This window comes from Chrysemys picta, chromosome 2 (genome assembly GCF_011386835.1).
Source record: "Chrysemys picta bellii isolate R12L10 chromosome 2, ASM1138683v2, whole genome shotgun sequence".
In the NCBI taxonomy this organism is placed as follows: domain Eukaryota; kingdom Metazoa; phylum Chordata; order Testudines; family Emydidae; genus Chrysemys; species Chrysemys picta.
Window position 1 is genome coordinate 34,337,309 of NC_088792.1, and position 17,622 is coordinate 34,354,930.

The 17,622-nt window shown below is 44.2% G+C and overlaps 1 protein-coding gene and 1 long non-coding RNA gene across 11 annotated transcripts in view; one reads left to right on the top strand and one right to left on the bottom strand.

The window, feature by feature from the left end:
* The window catches only part of MPP7 (MAGUK p55 scaffold protein 7), a 264,560-nt gene extending 262,082 nt beyond the window's left edge, over positions 1 to 2,478 (top strand). For 8 of the 10 annotated variants that reach the window (XM_065586862.1, XM_042858201.2, XM_042858227.2 and 5 more), the window contains one exon: positions 1,259 to 1,482. In XM_065586862.1, the coding sequence (XP_065442934.1) occupies positions 1,259 to 1,438 (180 nt within the window). In that variant the 3' untranslated portion in view covers positions 1,439 to 1,482. Of the gene's footprint in view, positions 1 to 1,258 lie in introns of all 10 variants that reach the window. The other 2 variants (XR_010599110.1, XR_010599111.1) reach the window with 1 other exon arrangement.
* Positions 1 to 17,622, bottom strand: part of LOC112058881 (uncharacterized) — a 56,864-nt gene that overhangs the window by 7,130 nt on the left and 32,112 nt on the right. Inside the window, exon 2 of the long non-coding RNA XR_010599112.1 lies at positions 6,417 to 6,453. This is a non-coding gene — a long non-coding RNA (uncharacterized LOC112058881). The remainder of the gene's footprint in view (positions 1 to 6,416; positions 6,454 to 17,622) is intronic.

Below are 17,622 nucleotides of genomic sequence, written 5' to 3' on the forward strand. Positions count from 1 at the left end.
GGTGAGCTTTTGTTCTACAAGACATGACAGTAACTAGTTCAATAAGTCTAGGTTCTAGAGTTCATGTTATATTTTTATTTTATATGTTACCATTTGTTTCCAATTTTTTACTTGCTATCATTGGGCTCTCTACTCTTTGTTAAATATACTTTTGCTTGTTTTCACCATAAACATATGCAAGTGTTGCATGTTAAGTGGAGCTGTGATCTTAAGGTGTAACTGGTAAGGTCGGGGAGGTACTGTTCCTTTGGAAGCAGCAAATCTCTGAATTCTGAGTGTGTCCAGTGGACCAGGAGCTGGACACTTTAGAGCAGTGGTTCTCAAACTATTGTACTGGTGACCCCTTTCACATAGCAAGCCTCTGAGTCAACCCCCCTTATCAATTAAAAACACTTTTTTATACATTTAACACTGTTATAAATGCTGGAAGCAAAGCAGGGTTTAGGGTGGAGGCTGACAGTTCCCGACCCCCAGTTTGAGAACCCCTGCATTAGAGGGATGCTCAGGGGTTGGTGTGTGCCTATCTCTAATCTGCAGAGGGACAACAGAGCCTGGGCACAATGGGAGTGCTTGTGTTTCCCACGGCCAGTGAAGTTAGGGAGCTGACCCCCAGCAAACACAGACAAGGCTTCCTCATACTAAGGGCAAGTGATAGCGAGATGCCTGACAACCCTGGGGTACCTCGGGAAGAGTCACAGTTACTATTATTTTTTACTTCTGTTTAAAAAATAATAATCCAAACAATCCAAACAAAAAAACAAAACAAAAACTTCTACACGTGTATGTATAGAGAAAAATAGAAAACATGTTAAAGGTACATTTGAAAAAGTAAAGCCCATGCTCAAATAAATCCCTTGCTAATAGCAACCGGAGACTTAGGTAATGCAGTTGTTAGTGCACCATTAATGTAAACAGCTAAAAACATTTTTCCACTGGCATTTCTACCACAGAAATTTCTCTGTAATTATCAATTAGTGGCTAATTACACTGCTATAAGGGAAAAGGGGAAAGAATTGCCTTGTCAGGCTAAACCTAGTTGTGAAAATATTCACAGAGAATTAATTTGAAATGATGGTTTCTGAAAAGTTCATGGTCAGTGGCACAATTTCCATCTACTGGCTTAACTGAATATATGAAATATATGAAATAAACTGAATATATTAAATTAAATAAAACAGTCCATGTAAATTTGCATTTGACACTGATGTGAATTGATTCAATTGTACTTTTGACTGACTTCTTATACTGATTTTCTTAGGAAGAAGATTTTCAAGAAATGATTAAATCTGCACAGATGATGGAAAGCCAATACGGCCATCTCTTTGACAAAGTTATAGTCAACGATGACCTCACCACAGCTTACAATGAGTTGAAAGCAACATTTGACAAATTGGAAACAGAGACCTTTTGGGTTCCAGTCAGCTGGTTGCATTCATAACACTATAAATAAGGAATATAAATGATGATAGTTCATAATCATTTTAATAAAGTGCATGGCTGGAACTCAATTAGTTGCCATTTAATTGGTGTGAGGATTTTCTAACTTTGGCAGACTGACATGTAGTTAAGGACTTGGTGTAATTGGAATGCAGGTCTTCTTTTTCTGTATCTTAAACCATCCTGTTCAGAATTTGGGGACAATCAAATCACATTGAATCCAAGTCTTATCAGATGCAATATACTGAGCTAGTAGTGCACCCAAAACTACTAAACGCCTTGTTACTGTTTACATATAAATCTCCAAGTTGAGTTTTGTTAATGGAGGGGTAGCACAGATCTTAATTAATGCTGTGGTGATCTCAAACATAGCTACTGCCATATAAAGTTGCACATGAGCACTTGGAGGTTATCGTACTTTAACTAAGAGCTTAAGAGAACTAAAACAGGCAAAAATGGCAAATATTTCTCTGGTTAGGAAGGACATCAGAGTTTTAACTGGGTTAAGTATCAAGAGGGGTTGTTTTACTTTCTTAAAAGTGTGAGCTTTAGCTTATGTGTACAGAGTGATCCTAGTGTTCATTTGTATTTAAATTTTTCACCAAAAGAGAGAAGTAAAGTATTCAGTGGCTTACTTGTAAAATGCGCTGTAAAAGAGCTACAGTTGTCTGCTGCTACTGTTCTGCTGTGAGTATGCAGGTCTTGAAACTCTTTGCATGCATGCTTTGCGGCACAACAACTTGGGAATATTTATCTGAATAAGGGAAAATATAGGTTATTTAAATGTATATAATTTAAAAAATCTTTGTGAGTTAATCTTCTATAAGATCAGAGGTATATTGGTATGAATAGCTGTGTAGTAGTAAGGGTGTGTGGGGGTTTTTTTTTTGTTTTTTTTTTACTTCAACTTCAGACATTTCTAGTGTTCTTTAAAATACTTTTAACTTATTAGCAGATAATTATTAGGGGAAATCTTTGAGTAAGCAGTTGCAGTTGCAGTGCAGTGCATGAATTGCTTTTATTAAAAAATACATAGCAATATTTGTTTTGAAAAATATATGATGTCAAAATGCACTGTTTTAGATTTGAAAGCTTTTCTTTGAGTTTATACTTGTAAACTTCACTACAAAAAAAATTATTCATCTTTAACACTGCCCAGATACATTTGAAACCTCAGATAGCTTTCTGTGTAATAGAATAAGCAAATATATGGTAAATCATGTATATTTAACATAGGTAACCTCGCATTTTTCTTGATTTACTACTGATATGCAGCAAGTGAGTACACACGTAATGAAAGAGTAAAGCATGTGTATTAATTGTGCAAGTGAATTTGTAATATAGATGCAGTGTGTGAATGAACTTGCTAACTTAGATCATCACATCTGTAGCATTCAAACAGGAAGCACAGTTATTTTATGTTAGCATAAAGAAAAAAGAACTCAGTGAAACTTATATTTGTGAAAGGGTTGGAAAAGGATATTAAGTTTTTTAATTTCTCATCAGCGTGATCATTTCTAAATAATAGGTTAGTAGGTGCCTGTAATTAGAAACACCGTCTTTGTAAATTAAATCAACATTCCATGTAAATATTTTAGTTTATATGCTGATAAAGCCATCAGCTCTGGGCAGTTGTATCCTAAATGCATATTTGGCCTTGGGGTCATTGAATTTGGTTTAAAATTAGGTGAAACAATTGAAATAGAGCAACAACAAAAAATTAGGAGTTTTTGAATGTTTGTACTGGAATTATTGACATATATTATATCTCACTATTGACACGTATACTGTAGTTGAACAGCCTAATGTAACTTCAAACATATCTGTCAGATTTCACTATTTTTTCTGGTGGACTTAAGGTTGTTTGTAACATAAATAACATCTCAGTGATTTATATTAATTGCATGAAAATCACAGTCATAGTGTGGGCTGGAGAAATGTTCTCTATTTTTTAATTATTCAAAATGTAATTATTTTTACAGGGAATGTTCTTCAGCAAATCATAGAATCCTACACCTGCAAGATGCTGAGTGCCCTCACTTTCTTTTGCAGACAGCAATAGCTGAGGGTGCTCTGCACCTCTCAGGATCTGGTCCTTTTATATCAGGGGAGGGTCAGTCTTATTAAACAATATGCTAATACTGCTAGTAAACTGTAGCGCATCAGACCACTATTGTACTATATCTTTTAAATAAGGGAACTGTTTTTGCCCTCTGGGAAACAGACCCTGTAATGGTCTGAAAACCCTGTTAGAAACAGAGGGGTTCTGGCTGCCCTGCAGCCTTGTTACCGGCGCTGTAGTGTCCTTTTGAAACAATTTTAAGACTTATTCCCATGTTGGTAGGGTTTAGGAGGGCCTCATACAATATGCGTACTTTGTGGGGTGATAGACTGAAAGCTCCACACACTTTGTCCCTTTTACAGAGAGACTTGCTTTCTGATCCTCTGTGTGGCAATGTTAATATTTAACACAGGGTTAATATTTAACATAGGTCACATACCTATTTCCTAGCAAGAAGATAATTTAATTGTTCTGGTGGTGAGAGAACAAGGACAAATGAAACCAGGTATACACACAGCAAACAAAAGGAATAAAGTGTGGGGGAATCTTTAAGCTCCTAGAAATAAGTTTGTAATGAGTTATTAGAAAGGAGAATGGGACAGCCCATTCCAGTAAATCTCTCTTTAAAAACTAGCATTATTGCAGTGTGTTCTCACCAAGAAAAGTAGAGGCTTCCATATATGGTACTAGGTCAAGACAAAAAATGTTTTAGCTTGACAGTTTTATTAATTGGACAACAGCATGCCCATTTTACTGAATTACAAACCCACTTCTTGATAAACTTCCTCAATTACAATAAAAATAATGTATTGTATGTTTCTGACTTGTAAGGTTTTATGGATAAAGGTGACAAAACATGTCTTAAATATTATGCATATTCAGTTTGTGCTGTTTGGTTTTTAGATAATTGAATGTTTTTACATCCAAGTACAGATATTTTTATTGTATTTTTGCTGTTTTCCATAGTAAAACAAATGTTAACATTTTATACTATTGTATCCAGCTCTATACTTGAAGTTGCCATCAATTCAGACATTGATGTCATGCCTGAAATCTCATTTTACCTTCTTATGCAGAACAATAAATTATTGATATAATCGATCATTGAATATGGGTGGTTTTTTTTTTAAACCTGAACAGGATAGTTTACTGTGTAACTCATAAGAATGACTTAAACGATAAAACGTTTATCTAATAATCTGTCTTTTATAGCTCTTCATCCTAAATGCAACCATTAAAACAATAACTTTTAAATGAATACCATGGAAAAAGGATTAAAACCCTTCATTTATCAATGCTGTTGTTGACATTTTCTCTCAACAGACTTTTTCCTCTCCTTGCCCCTTTCCAAAAATTAACTCTCCTCTTTCGGACAGTAAAAGTAGGAAGGAAGTACAGCATAAGGACAATGGGCCAAATGCAGAGGTGGTATGCAAGGTGTGATGCAGGTAAGGTACACACCTGTACTAGATGTAATAGAGTCTAAGGCTAGGTCTACACTACCCGCCTGAATCGGCGGGTAGAAATCGACCTCTCGGGGATCGATTTATTGCGTCCCATCGGGACGCGACAATCGATCCCCGAATCGACGCTCTTACTCCACCAGCGGAGGTGGGAGTAAGCGCCATCGACAGGAAGCCGCAGAGGTCGATTTTGCCGCCATCCTCACAGCGGGGTAAGTCGGCTGCGATACGTCGAATTCAGCTACGCTATTCCCGTAGCTGTATTTGCGTATCTTAAATTGACTCCCCCCTGTAGTGTAGATGTAGCCTCAGTGAGTGTCAAAGCTGGTGTACTTTTCATGCTGTAATATGGGGATGTATAAAGAGAAGAGTGTAGAAGGAAAAGCAACTAACAGGAAGGTATAAGTTTAATTAAGCCATACCATTGCTAAGTTTAGACTGAGTTACAGTGGCAGGTAATTTATATCACCTTACATGTAACTCAGATTCATAGTTTAAATAAAATCTAAAATATAGCTTTGAAATCCCAACTACTATAGTGATTTCTCAGGAGCAATAAGATAGATTTTTGTCTATTTCAATGTTGAAAGTCTTTTGTACTTGCTAGTTGACTGGTTTACTTTCTAGCAAACGAGATCGATAGTAATATTATCACAACAGGAGCTCTGATTGAAAAACAACTGAAAATAGATTGAAGAAATAAATTCTTTTCTTTAAGAGGATACCTTATAAATTTCCAGATTATATAATTTAAATGTTTTTTTGGAAATTAGATTTTTATGTCTTGTTACATTAAATAGCACAGTACAAGTGAGACAGAATGGAGTTGTGGAAAGGTGAATACTTTTTTTTAACAAGTATCTGCATCTGAAAAAACCAGCCATACTGATTACTTTTTATAACCAAATTACAAACCAGATTGGTTTCTCGGAAAATTGCATGGAATGATTTAGGTTTCTATAACATTTTGAGTTGTTGATTATTTAGCATTTTTTTAAAAGTGGGTAAATGCTGACTTAATACACCTCTTCCTCGATATAACTCTGTCCTCGGGAGCCAAAAAATCTTACTGCGTTATAGGTGAAACTGCATTATATTGAACTTGCTTTGATCCGCCGGAGTGCGCAGCCCCGCCCATCCCGGAGCACTGCTTTACCACGTTATATAAGAATTCGTGTTATATCGGGTCACGTTATATTGGGGTAGAGGTGTATTGATGTTTGCTGTTACCCTTCTTACAGAGATATACCTAAATCTGTTAAAACTTAATAGTTTTCAGAAATTAAGTTAGAATGACTCAGAAGTTGCAAAATGTACAATTTCAGTACCATGAATATTCAAAAACAAAAGCAATAGCTTCAGGACTTTCAAGAATCCCCAGCTAACATATCTAGGTTTTGAAAACTTCTTGATAAGATTCCAAAATCAGTTCAAAGAGAAATAGATCATATTACCTTTCTTCTTTTCAGTGTCCACGTTGATCATCAAGAACTGAATATTATAATACAAAGAAAAACAAAGTGGGTTATGATTGACTTTAAGCAATTAATTTTAGATTCACACTTCAACAAAGGCATTCCAGAACTTTCTACAATATCATACAGACAAAGGATTATGGAAGTGTGGAATTTTAATGGATTATGTATTTGCTTTAAAGAATCCAGGATGTAGGGGGCAGAGTAAATCAGAGGGAAAGTTAAGGATCAAAATATTTTGGATTACTCATGAAACCTTGCAGATTCTATTCCACCTTCTGATTTGAGTGTATGTCTTTGTTATTTGTATTACCTTAGCACCTGAGAACTCTAATCATGGACCAGGACCTCATTGTGTTAGGTGCTGTAGAAACATAACAAAAAGGCATTCCCTGCACCCAAAGAGCTTACAGTCTACGTATAGAACACGAGAAAGTTGCTGATCAATTAGGGAACATGCTCGTTTAAAGTTGTGAAATGCTCCCTTCTAACGTTGTTTGGCAGCCTCCTGTTTTGTCCACTGCTTGCAGGAAGAGCAGCCCCTTGCAGCTAGCTGGTGGGTGGTTGGAACCAGGGTGGACCAGCAGCCCCCCTATCAGCTTCCCTAAGTTCCCTGTGCAGCAGCTGTCCCTCCTCCCACTGCCATGTGCTGCTCCTGCCCTCTGCCTTGGAGCTGCTCCCAGAGACTCCTGCTTGCTGTAGGGGGAGAGGGGAGGAAAGGGGGGCTAATGTTAGGGAGTCTCCCCCTCCCCACTGCTCCTGCACTCCACTTACCCCATCTTCCATAGAGCAGGGGGGGACACATGACGGAGGGAGGGAACTTCTAGGCAGTAGCTGCTGTCTCAGGTCTCAGCAAGCTGATTTAATTAACAAGGCAGTGTACTTAAGCCTGGGGTCAGCTACTTAAAGGGGAAATGCACATTTTTTTCCCTCTCACAGATAGGGTGTATGTCTCTGTCTGCCCTCCCTCCTTTCCTGCTGCCTTGTAGAATGTTGAGAGTTAACCCTCCAGGGCTCAGTCAATTGCTAGTTCATTTAGCAGTAAGGCATTCCCTGGAAAATATCCCACCCTCTGACTCCTCCACCTCAACCAAGCTTCACAATCATCATCACGTGTACCAGTATTAAATTGTTTGTTTAAAACTTATACTGCATGCGCGTGTGCATGTGTGTGTGTATGTATGTATGTATGTCTGTATATATATAGTCTTTTGTCAGGTGAAAAAAATTTCCCTGGAACCTAACCCCCTCATTTACATTAATTCTTATGGGGAAATTGGATTCGCTTAACATCGTTTCACTTAAAGTCGCATTTTTCAGGAACATAACTACAACGTTAAATGAGGAGTTACTGTACACTGTATTGATCAACACACTAGAAGTGATAACACAGTCACAGTCAAATCATCGTCAAGGGTTTTGTAGGCATTTGTAGACAAAGGAGAGTTTTAAGGAGAGATTTGAAGGCAGAAAATGAGGTAATTTTGCCAGTGTTTACAAGGAGCTTCCTCCTAATCGTGAGGCGCAGCATAAAAGAAAGTATGAAGGTGCTTGTTTGAAAACTTCAACAGTTGGCAATGGAGGCTGGCATCACGGGTCAATTGGAGGCAAGAGTCAACATCTTGAAAGCAAGTGAGAGATGATAGGTTGGGTGGGGATAGTTCATAAAGGATCTTGAAAGTGAAGACAAGTAGCTTTATGTTTGATAAGATAGAGAAGGGAGAGCCAGTGGAGGGATTCAAAGAGAGGGGGTCGTATGATCAAAGCAACAAGCTAGGAAAATGATCTTTGCAGCAGCATTCTGAATGGATATGAGTAGGGCTCCATGTTTGTCACTGAGGTCGTGGAAGTCATGGATTCCATGACTTCTGCAGTGGCCAGTGTGACTGAGCCCAGGGCTGCCCGAGCAGCTAGCTCCAGGGCCAGCTGCTCAGGCAGCCCTCCGGACAGCCACACCAGGCGCTGCTGGACCGGCTCTGCAGCCAGCCACTCGGGCGGCCATGCAGCTAGCCGCGCAGCCCCGGGACTGTCCGAGCAGCAGCCAATGCGGGTGGCCCTGGGGGCCGCCTGAGCAGCCATCCTGGGGTGGCAGAAGCAGCGGCTGGCCCCCCCGGGGGGTTCACACCCCCCCCCCGCAGCTGGTGCTGCGTGCTCCCCCCCGCCCCCCGGCAGCTGGTGCTGCATGCTTCTCCCCCCCCCCCCCTCCCCCGCCTCCCAGTTCAATCGGGGTATTTATGATATAAGTCATGGACAGGTCACGGGCCGTGATTTATTGTTTCTTGCCCGTGACCTGTCCATGACTTTTACTAAAAAAACCTGTGATTAAATCACAGCCTTATATATGAGTGGTGCAAGACTGAATTTGTCGAGGACATTGCAATAATTGAGACATCAGGTGATGGGACCCTGGGCAAGAGTTTTAGCTGTGTGGGTAGATAGGAAAGGCCGTATCTTACAGATGTTATGCAGAAATAATCTGCAAGATTTAGATGTAGCCTGGATGTGAGGACCTAGAGAGAGGCCTGAGTCAAAGATGATACCCAGGTTGTGGGCCTGAGTGATAGGATAGTGATGGTGTCTTAAAACACAGCCAAATGGAAGATGGAATGCAGCTGCCATGCATCACCCAACAGAGGGAAAGTAGAGAAAAACATTGCCTGTAACAAATGTTCATTTCCTGTTATACAAAGATAAATGTATAGTTTTTTAAAAAATGTATTGAGGGAGGTAGAGCTAAGGGTTATCTGCATGGAAAACTCTTGCATCCCCTCTGCTCCTGGTCCCATTGAAATTACGCAGTTTGTACATGTAGGATCCCTGCTCTTGTGATAAGTGCGATAAGAACTTTAGTGATCACAAACAGTAAAGTCTGAAAGTACCTTTTGCAGCTTTAGCTACTCTTGAAAGCATTAAGGTGGGAGAGGATGTTTTGTATATAGTTAAATTAAATGCTTCTGTTACAGGTAATACTGATTCAGCTGCCCGCCGCTTCCCGCAGCTCCCATTGGCCGGGAATGGCGAACCGCAGCCACTGGGAGCTGCGGGGGGCCGTGCCTGCGGATGGTCAACGTAAACAAAATGTCTCACAGCCCGCGAGCTTATTATCCTGATGGGCCACATGCCAAATGTTGCCAACCCCTACAGTAGAACATTATGCAATATTAACCTTGTTGTGTACCTTGTCAAGATTAGTTCAACTAATGTTCATGATATACCAACACAAATAATCTCGTTTTTCAGTATATCTATATACACATCCCAAAAGCCGCAGTTGTCAGCAATCTCTTATTTCATTTACTTGAAAAGAGCATGCTTGCAAAAGATTTAGTGTTTAATTAAAGAATTCTTGCATTTTTCTGCCTAGCAGAGCAGTGAAGTTATAGGCCAGCAAAGATGTATGTAATTGTATCCAAGTAAGACTTTCACACATCTCAAGACGTGTAGGATTTTACATTTCAAATAACAGTACTTTTCTTTGTCTGATGGAAGTCAAGAGAGTATGATTAAATACAGACTGCAAACTTGCCCACTGCAAACCTAGCTGAACATGAAATCTTGCAGGAATTAACATAATTGTTCTTTAAATAAAAGGGCTGCCATGTACATAGAATATCATGTTATGCTTGCCAGATAAAAAGAAATGTAAACCTGTGAGGTGACTTCTGAATTTGTCTGTGTAAGAGAATCTCTGGACCCAATGTTTTCTCCTTTTGTATAATAAAGTGTAAAGCACCAGTGTGGTGATTGCCATTTACATAAAATAACCAAATGGTGGCGTTCTGGGGGAACTGAAGAATCAAGTTCTATTTTGCTTGCAAAATTGGGGATGAATTTCAGTCCAACTAAAAATGTTCCCCATTTCTGAAACTAATATCGACATCTGGCACCCCGCCAAAGGGTGTGTGAGATGCTGTGAGGTAGTGCAGATAATTCTGGGAAACTACTCTGGAGCTGGAGGCACCATCCTTTGTCATTACTGGGTCTATAGTTGGCTGTAACCATCTTGCTTAAAAATCAGTGATATAATTTGTCATACATACAGGTAAATAGATGAGTCCAGAGAAAGATTGGAAATTTTTTTGTTCAGTTCTCACATTTTAATTATTTAACACTTCTGAATTTCAACTATTGTATCAGTTTGGAGATATTCCTGCTCTTATATTTAGTTTACCTTTTAGACCTATGGGGTGAGCAAAAAAAAAATTTCTTTAGTAACTTGTGATTGTTTCCCATTTGCTGAGATATTCTATTTCACTTTTAAACATGGTGTGTTAGTCTTGTCCACTTTGTTTACTGTTTGGTCTCAGTTTTGTGATAATTCTTTCTATGCCAGAAGAAATTAGAGCAAAGACATTATTTATACATCTTAATTGACTTAGTCCGTTTTTTATTTCAATTCCTTTATTTCCTGTTGACGTTCTTGAAGCGGGGGAGAGGGTGTGTGAGGGAAGGGATAGTTTAATGAGTGGAAATGAGAAGCAGAGAGGCTTCCCTGATCAGGAGTTGCTCTGCTGGAGAAGCTGCTCTGCTGCAGAGATTATTGCAATGTAGGGCTTCAGTGAACTCACGAGAAGTTCCTAAAAGGTTAGGAGAAGATAGGAAAGGGTCTGTGACACTAAAACTATATGCGTTATGATGGATGTGACCCCCAGGTTCTCACTGGGGGTCACGATGCAAGGGCACTAAAAGAGCAGCACCCCAAGCAATCACTTGCTTGGAGGCAGCTTAAGGCGTATTAGGGAACTTTTAGTGCAGGGTAGCAGTGTCCACACAGGCAGTGAGTGCATGGTAAACTAGTGTGCTGTAGATTTAGGCCCCTGCTTGCCACACACTAACTCTCCATCTAGACAAGCCCAACAGGATGGATTTAAGTGACAAGCTGCAACTTTACTAATGGTGGTGGGGGGGGGGCTGTGCTATGCACGCACCCCCTCCCATACCAGGCAATTAACTGGGACCAGTGCAGGGCTACAGGTCTCCCACCATTTAACCAATAACTCAGGGTAGACCCTCTTTGGCCAACCATGAGAATACAGCTCACTTATGAATCCTCTTGTCCTTCCCCTTGCAAGGGGAGCAGTGTGCACCAATGGGAGACCTCAGTCTGAAGAACTTTGGATCTCCACTTCTCCGACTGGCCCAAGGTCCACCAGCAAAACTGGGTCTTCATTTACCATTGGGAGCTGGCCCATTGTAGGCCAGTTTCCAGTAGGGCCATGTGTCCAGTATCACTAGATACTGGACACAAGCTGTGATTTACTAAATATTCCTGTATCATCTCCTAATGCTAGACTTCCCAGTCCTACTCTATTTAACCTATTTGTTCCTCCACACTGCTTTGAGGAAGGCCAAAATCATACTGACCTCTGCCAATTTGATCCAGCAGGAAAAAATTCCTTCCTGACCCCCCAAAACAGGTGATCTGTCCAACCCACTGTACCCTGAAAACTCAGCTCATCAAACTACTACTACAGGGAGGAGGGGGGTGGTGAGACAGCTAAAAAGCAAGGCAATATGGTCCCCAAAAATCTAGGAAGGCTTTAAATTAGGAAGTGCGAGGGCCAATTGACTCTCCAATTCTCCCTCCCCCCACCCCATCTGGCCAATGGAGGGCAGAGAAACTTTTTCCTACTCTAGTAAATTTCTGCTTGTTTCAGAGGTATGTGAAAGGGGCCATAGTCAGTTTTCTATGCACATATTCACACTCCTCCCTGCCTTTCTGGTGGTTGGGCTTCATTGCTCCTAGTCTTATCAAAGACCCCACTGCTGGGTTTTTATATACAGCTGTGTACTTCCTCCCCATTAATGTTTCCACTCTGTCAAATGCCATTCCATAATGTACGCAGGGTCCTTGTCTTTTGCAGTCTTCTCAGGAAGCTCATTCATGAAAAATGACTTAAAATTGTGCCTATTCTTTTTTTCTAAAATGTCCAGCAGCCCTATAGTCTTGATTCACTAGAATTTCTGTGAAGATCCTATATAATGTTGATAAGACTGATGGATTTTTTTAATCCTTAACATGCTTCATATTTGCCTAATTGCACAGAAGTATGGTGTTATCAGTAAATAATAACATGCATTTTACATAATAGCCCTTTAAGTAGTTCAATTGGGAGTCTGATTGGTAGTCTCCAGGAATTCCAATGTCTCCCATTCTTTTTTTTAGCTGAGTTTGCAAACTCTTTCACATTCCCTTACCCCAACTGCAGTAATTTGCCTATCACAAGATCTTGGAGGAAATCATAAAGAGCCAGATTACCTCCAGATCTGAGAGCCGCTCAGCTCAGGAAAGAGAGGGAGCCTTAATTCTCTATCCTGCACAGCTCTAGCCCAGACCCTAGCATTAGGTTATATGTCTTGAGGTCTCTACACTTGAGGTCTGATGCACTATTCACATGGCTCCCCATTATTTCAGTGTTCAAGATTTATGTTGCTTTCCTGTTTTTCCAACATCTTTGGGAATAATTTTGTTGTTATTTCCATGCTAATGTTACTCCATCTCTTCCTGGTATTTTGGCTCGTTTCATGCTCTTGGAAAGTATTTAATTTTGTGTTGCTTTGCTGGTCACATGTAAGGTCTTATGCTGCTTTCTATATTATGTATATGAGACAAGAATGAAATATTACAGACATCTGGTACCATTTAAACTTTTAAATGAACATGTAGCAGGTAGGAACTTTTTCTACACTAGCTCTCAGATGACATTATATTGTACCACATATTGTCAGCTAAAAACAAAAAGACAGTTACCTTTTCCGTAACTGGTGTTCTTCGAGATGTGTTGCTCATGTCTATTCCACAATGGGTGTGTGTGCTCGCCACGTACAAAGGTGTCGGAAGTTTTTCCCCTAGCAGTACCCATAGGGGAGCGCTCCTAGCGACCCCTGGAGTGGCGTCTCCATGGCATGGTATAAGGGGCGCTGCGCACTCCCCACACCCTCAGTTCCTTCTTGCCAGACAACTCCGACAGAGGGGAAGGAGGGCAGGATGTGGAATAGACATGAGCAACACATCTCAAAGAACACCAGTTATGGAAAAGGTAACTGTCTTTTCTTCTTCGAGTGATTGCTCATGTGTATTCCAAATTTTCGGGATGGAGCACAGCCCTGCCGAACCCAGCACCCTTCCTTGTTTGGGAGACGATCGCATAATGTGAGGTGAAAGTGTGAACTGAAGACCACCTGGCAGTCCTACAAATGCCCTGGATGGTGACATGGGCCAAAAAAGCAGCCGACAATTGATGGCAGGGGGATTCCCGCCAGGTCATAACAGGTACAGATGCACAATGTGATCCAGTTGGAGAGCCGCTGAGTGGATATTGGCCGACCTTTCATGCATTTGGCCGAGGTGATGAACAGCTGCGAGGACTTTCTGAATGGTTTAGTCCGCTCCAGGTAAAACGCCAGAGTCCGTCTCACATCCAGCGTGTGGAGGCGGCGCTCCTCACTGGACGCTTGGGGCAGACGACCAGCAGGAAAATGTCCTGACCCATGTGGTAGGCAGAGACCACCTTCGGGAGGAACGAAGGATGTGGGCGGAGCTGGACCTTATCCTTATGGAAAACCGTGTACGGAGGCTCGGAGGTCAGGATCCTGAGTTCCGAGACCTGCCTAGCCGACGTGATCGCCATCAGGAAGGCTACCTTCCACAAGAGGTGCAACCAGGAGCACATAGCTAGCGGCTCAAATGGGGACCAGGCCAGCACCAGGTTCAGGTCCCACTGTGGGACTGGAAGAGATGATCCAATCCTCTAAGGAATTGGCCAGTCATAGCATGGGAGGATACCATGTGACCCAGCACCGGCGGGTGGAAGGCCAATATGGCTGCCAAGTACACCTGGTCGATATGGCGCCAGGCCCTGGGCTCTAAGGTGAAGGAGGTAGTCCAAAATGAGCTGGATCGGGGTAACCACGGGGGAAATGCCCTGCTCATCTGCCCATCGGGAGAACCGAGACCACTTTGCTAAGTAGGCTTGGCATGTGGAGGGTCGCCTGCTTTCCAAGAGGACGCGCTGAACCCCTTCCGAGCACGTCCTCTCCTCCTGGCCTCAACATTGAGCAGCCATGCTGTGAGGTGGAGTGCCGTTAGGTTGGGGTGGAGGAGGCGGCCCTGGTCCTGCGAGAGCAGGTCTGGGCGGGATGGCAACGGCCACGGCAGGGCGACCGCCAGGCTTGTGAGGATCCCATACTAATACTGTCTGGACCACGCCGGGGCTATCAGGAGGACCCAGGCCCTGTCTTTATTTTTTCCAGGACCTTGCCTATCAGTGGGAACGGGGGAAAGGCATTGAGCAACCCGACTGACCAGCACAGGAGGAAGGCATCGGAGATAGCGCCCCATCCTAGCTCTCCCCCTCCCCGGAGCAGAACCGGAGACAGCAACGGTTCTGCCGGGTCACAAATAGGTCCACCTGGGAAGTTCCCCACTCTTGGAAAAGCCTGTACACCATCTCTGGGTGAAGGGACCACTTGTGCTGAGTGGAGAAGTCCCTGCTCAAGCAATCCGCCCGTGAGTTCCAGGCGCCCGGTAGGTGGTAGGCCTGTAGGCAAATGTTGTGGCTATACAGAAGTCCCACAGCTTGAGGGCTTCCTGGCAGAGGATCGGGCCCCACCTTGCCTGTTGATGTAAAACATTGAGGCAATGTTGTCCATTAGAACTCTGACCACCCGGCCCTCCAGGTGTGAGCGGAACGCTGTGCATGCCAGCCGCACCGCACTGAACTCCTTGATGTTTATGTGGAGGGCCAGGTCCTGCGCAGACCACAGACCTTGGGTCTGAATGTCCCCCACATGGGGTCCCCACCCCAGGTCCGATGCATCAGACACCAGTTCCATCGACGGGGGCCTGTCTCTGAACGGAACCCCGTGGAGCATGTTCCCGGGGGAGGACCACTACTGTAGGGAGGCAATCACCGGTTCGGGCACAGTGAGGACTTTGTCCATCCTGTCTCTGGCCTGGGAGAATGCCGAGGCCAACCAGAGCTGGAGGGGCCTCATCCTGAGTCTGGCATGGCGGACCACATATGTGCACGCGACATGTGACCCAAGAGCTGGAGGCACACTCTGGCTGTTGTCACTGGAAACTTTTGACTGTGTCGATAAGCCCTTTCAGGGTCTCAATCCTGTCCGGTGGGAGGAAGGCTCTGGCCAACATGGCGTCCAGGACCACCCCGCTAAACTCTATGCATTGTACCGGGACTAACGTGGACTTGATATTGTTTGCCAACAGGCCCAAAGTGGCACACGTGGACAGAAGGCGCACCATGTGATCCCGCACCTGCGACCAGGAGCTGCCCTTGACCAGCCAGTTGTCCAGATAGGGGAAGATCTGGACCCCACAGCGCCTGAGGTAGGCCGCCACCACCGACATACACTTTGTAAATACTGTGGGGGCAGTGGACAGGCCAAACGGGAGGATCATGAATTGGTAGTGTTCCCGCCCAAACGTGAAACGGAGGAAGCGTCTGTGCCCCTCAAATATATGGATATTGAAGTACGTGTCCTGCAGATCAAGGGTGGCGTACCAGTCCTCGGGATCCAGGGAGAGGATAGTGGAGGCCACGGAGACCATGTGGAACTTGAACTTCACCAGGTACTGGTTCAGGCCTCGCAGGTCCAGGATGGGCCTGAGCCCGCCTTTGGCTTTCGGAATAAGGAGATAGTGGGAGTAGTACCCCTTGCGTTTGAACTTCGCTGGTACCACTTCCACTGCTCCTAGGCCAAGGAGCCGCCCCACCTCTTGCTCGAGGGGTCCCCCAGGAGGGACGGGGGCAGAGGGTGGTTGGGTGGGGTGGAGGTAAACTGAAGGGTGTAACCCTGGGAGATGGTGTTGAGGACCCATCAGTCAAAGGTCAGCCGCGACCACTCTGGGAGGAAAGCACACAACCGGTTGGAGAAGGGAAGCTTTATTTGGGGTAGATCCCTGATGAGAACTGATAGGGCGCCCCTGGGCATCCCATCAAAACTGCTGTTTCCCTGCCTGTTTGCCCTTGGAGGACCCAGGCTGCAGGGCAGGCCGAGACTGCCTCCGCGGGTTTTTTATAGTCCCACGACTTTTTATAAGGGGGCTTGTATTTAGAGTGGGTGGCCTGGGCGGGAGCCCACTGCAGCTTCAACTTAGGTCTAGCCAGAGCCGGAACATAGAGACCCAGAGTCTGAAGCATCGTGTGGGAGTCTTTCAGGCTGTTCAGCTTTATATATGTCTGTTCCACAAACAGAGCTTTGCCGTCAAATGATAGGTCCTGCAGGGAGGTCTGCGCCTCACTGGACAGCCCAGAGAGCAGGAGCCATGACGCCCTTCTCATGGTCACTGCAGAGGCCATGGACTGCGCGGCCGTGTCCCGCTGCATCCAACGCTGCCTACAGGGTTGCCCTGGCAGCCGCTGTACCCTCCTCCACCGGCGCTTTGAACTCCTTCCTGTCATGCTCCTGGAGGGAGTCCTCAAACTTGGGCAAAGAGCCCCACAGATTGAACTCATACCGGCCCAGGAGAGCCTGATGGTTCGTCACCCATACTGGAAACTCAAGGACGAATAAATTTTCCTTCCAAATGAATCCAGCCTCCTTGAATCTTTATTTTTCAGAGTAGGGGCTGGTTGGCCCTGCCACTCCCTGTGGTTGACCAACTTGACCACCAGGGAGTTAGGGGCAAGGTGGGTGTATAGGTATTCATGCCCCTTGGCGGGCACAAAATACTTGCGTTCCGCTCTCTTAGAGATGGGGGCCGATGAGGCTGGGTTTTGCCGCAGGGCATTTGAAATTTTCACCACCCCTTCGTGGAGAGGCAAGGCCACCACCCTGACCGGTACCAAGGTGGACAGAACGTTAAACAGGGAGTCTGAGGGCTCCTCCACCTCCTTTGCCTGAAGGTTGAGGCTTGATGCCACCCTGTTGAATAGCTCTTGGTGGGCTTTAGAGTCCTCCTGCAGGATGGAGGAAGGAGGGGCCGTAATCGCCTCATCAGGGGAGGGCGAAAAGGCAGGCGCAGTACTTTGTATATCCACCAGCACCGGAGGATCCACCACCTGGTCAGTCTCCGGGCACAGCGCTGAGGATGTACGTCCCACTGACTCCTTCCTCGGAGGCCGGGAGAGGGAGGCTGATGGTTGTTCTGAGGCTCCAGCCACCGAGCGAGCCCCCACCGGGGGCTGCGTCGGGGGCCATGGTGCCCACTAGTACCATTGTG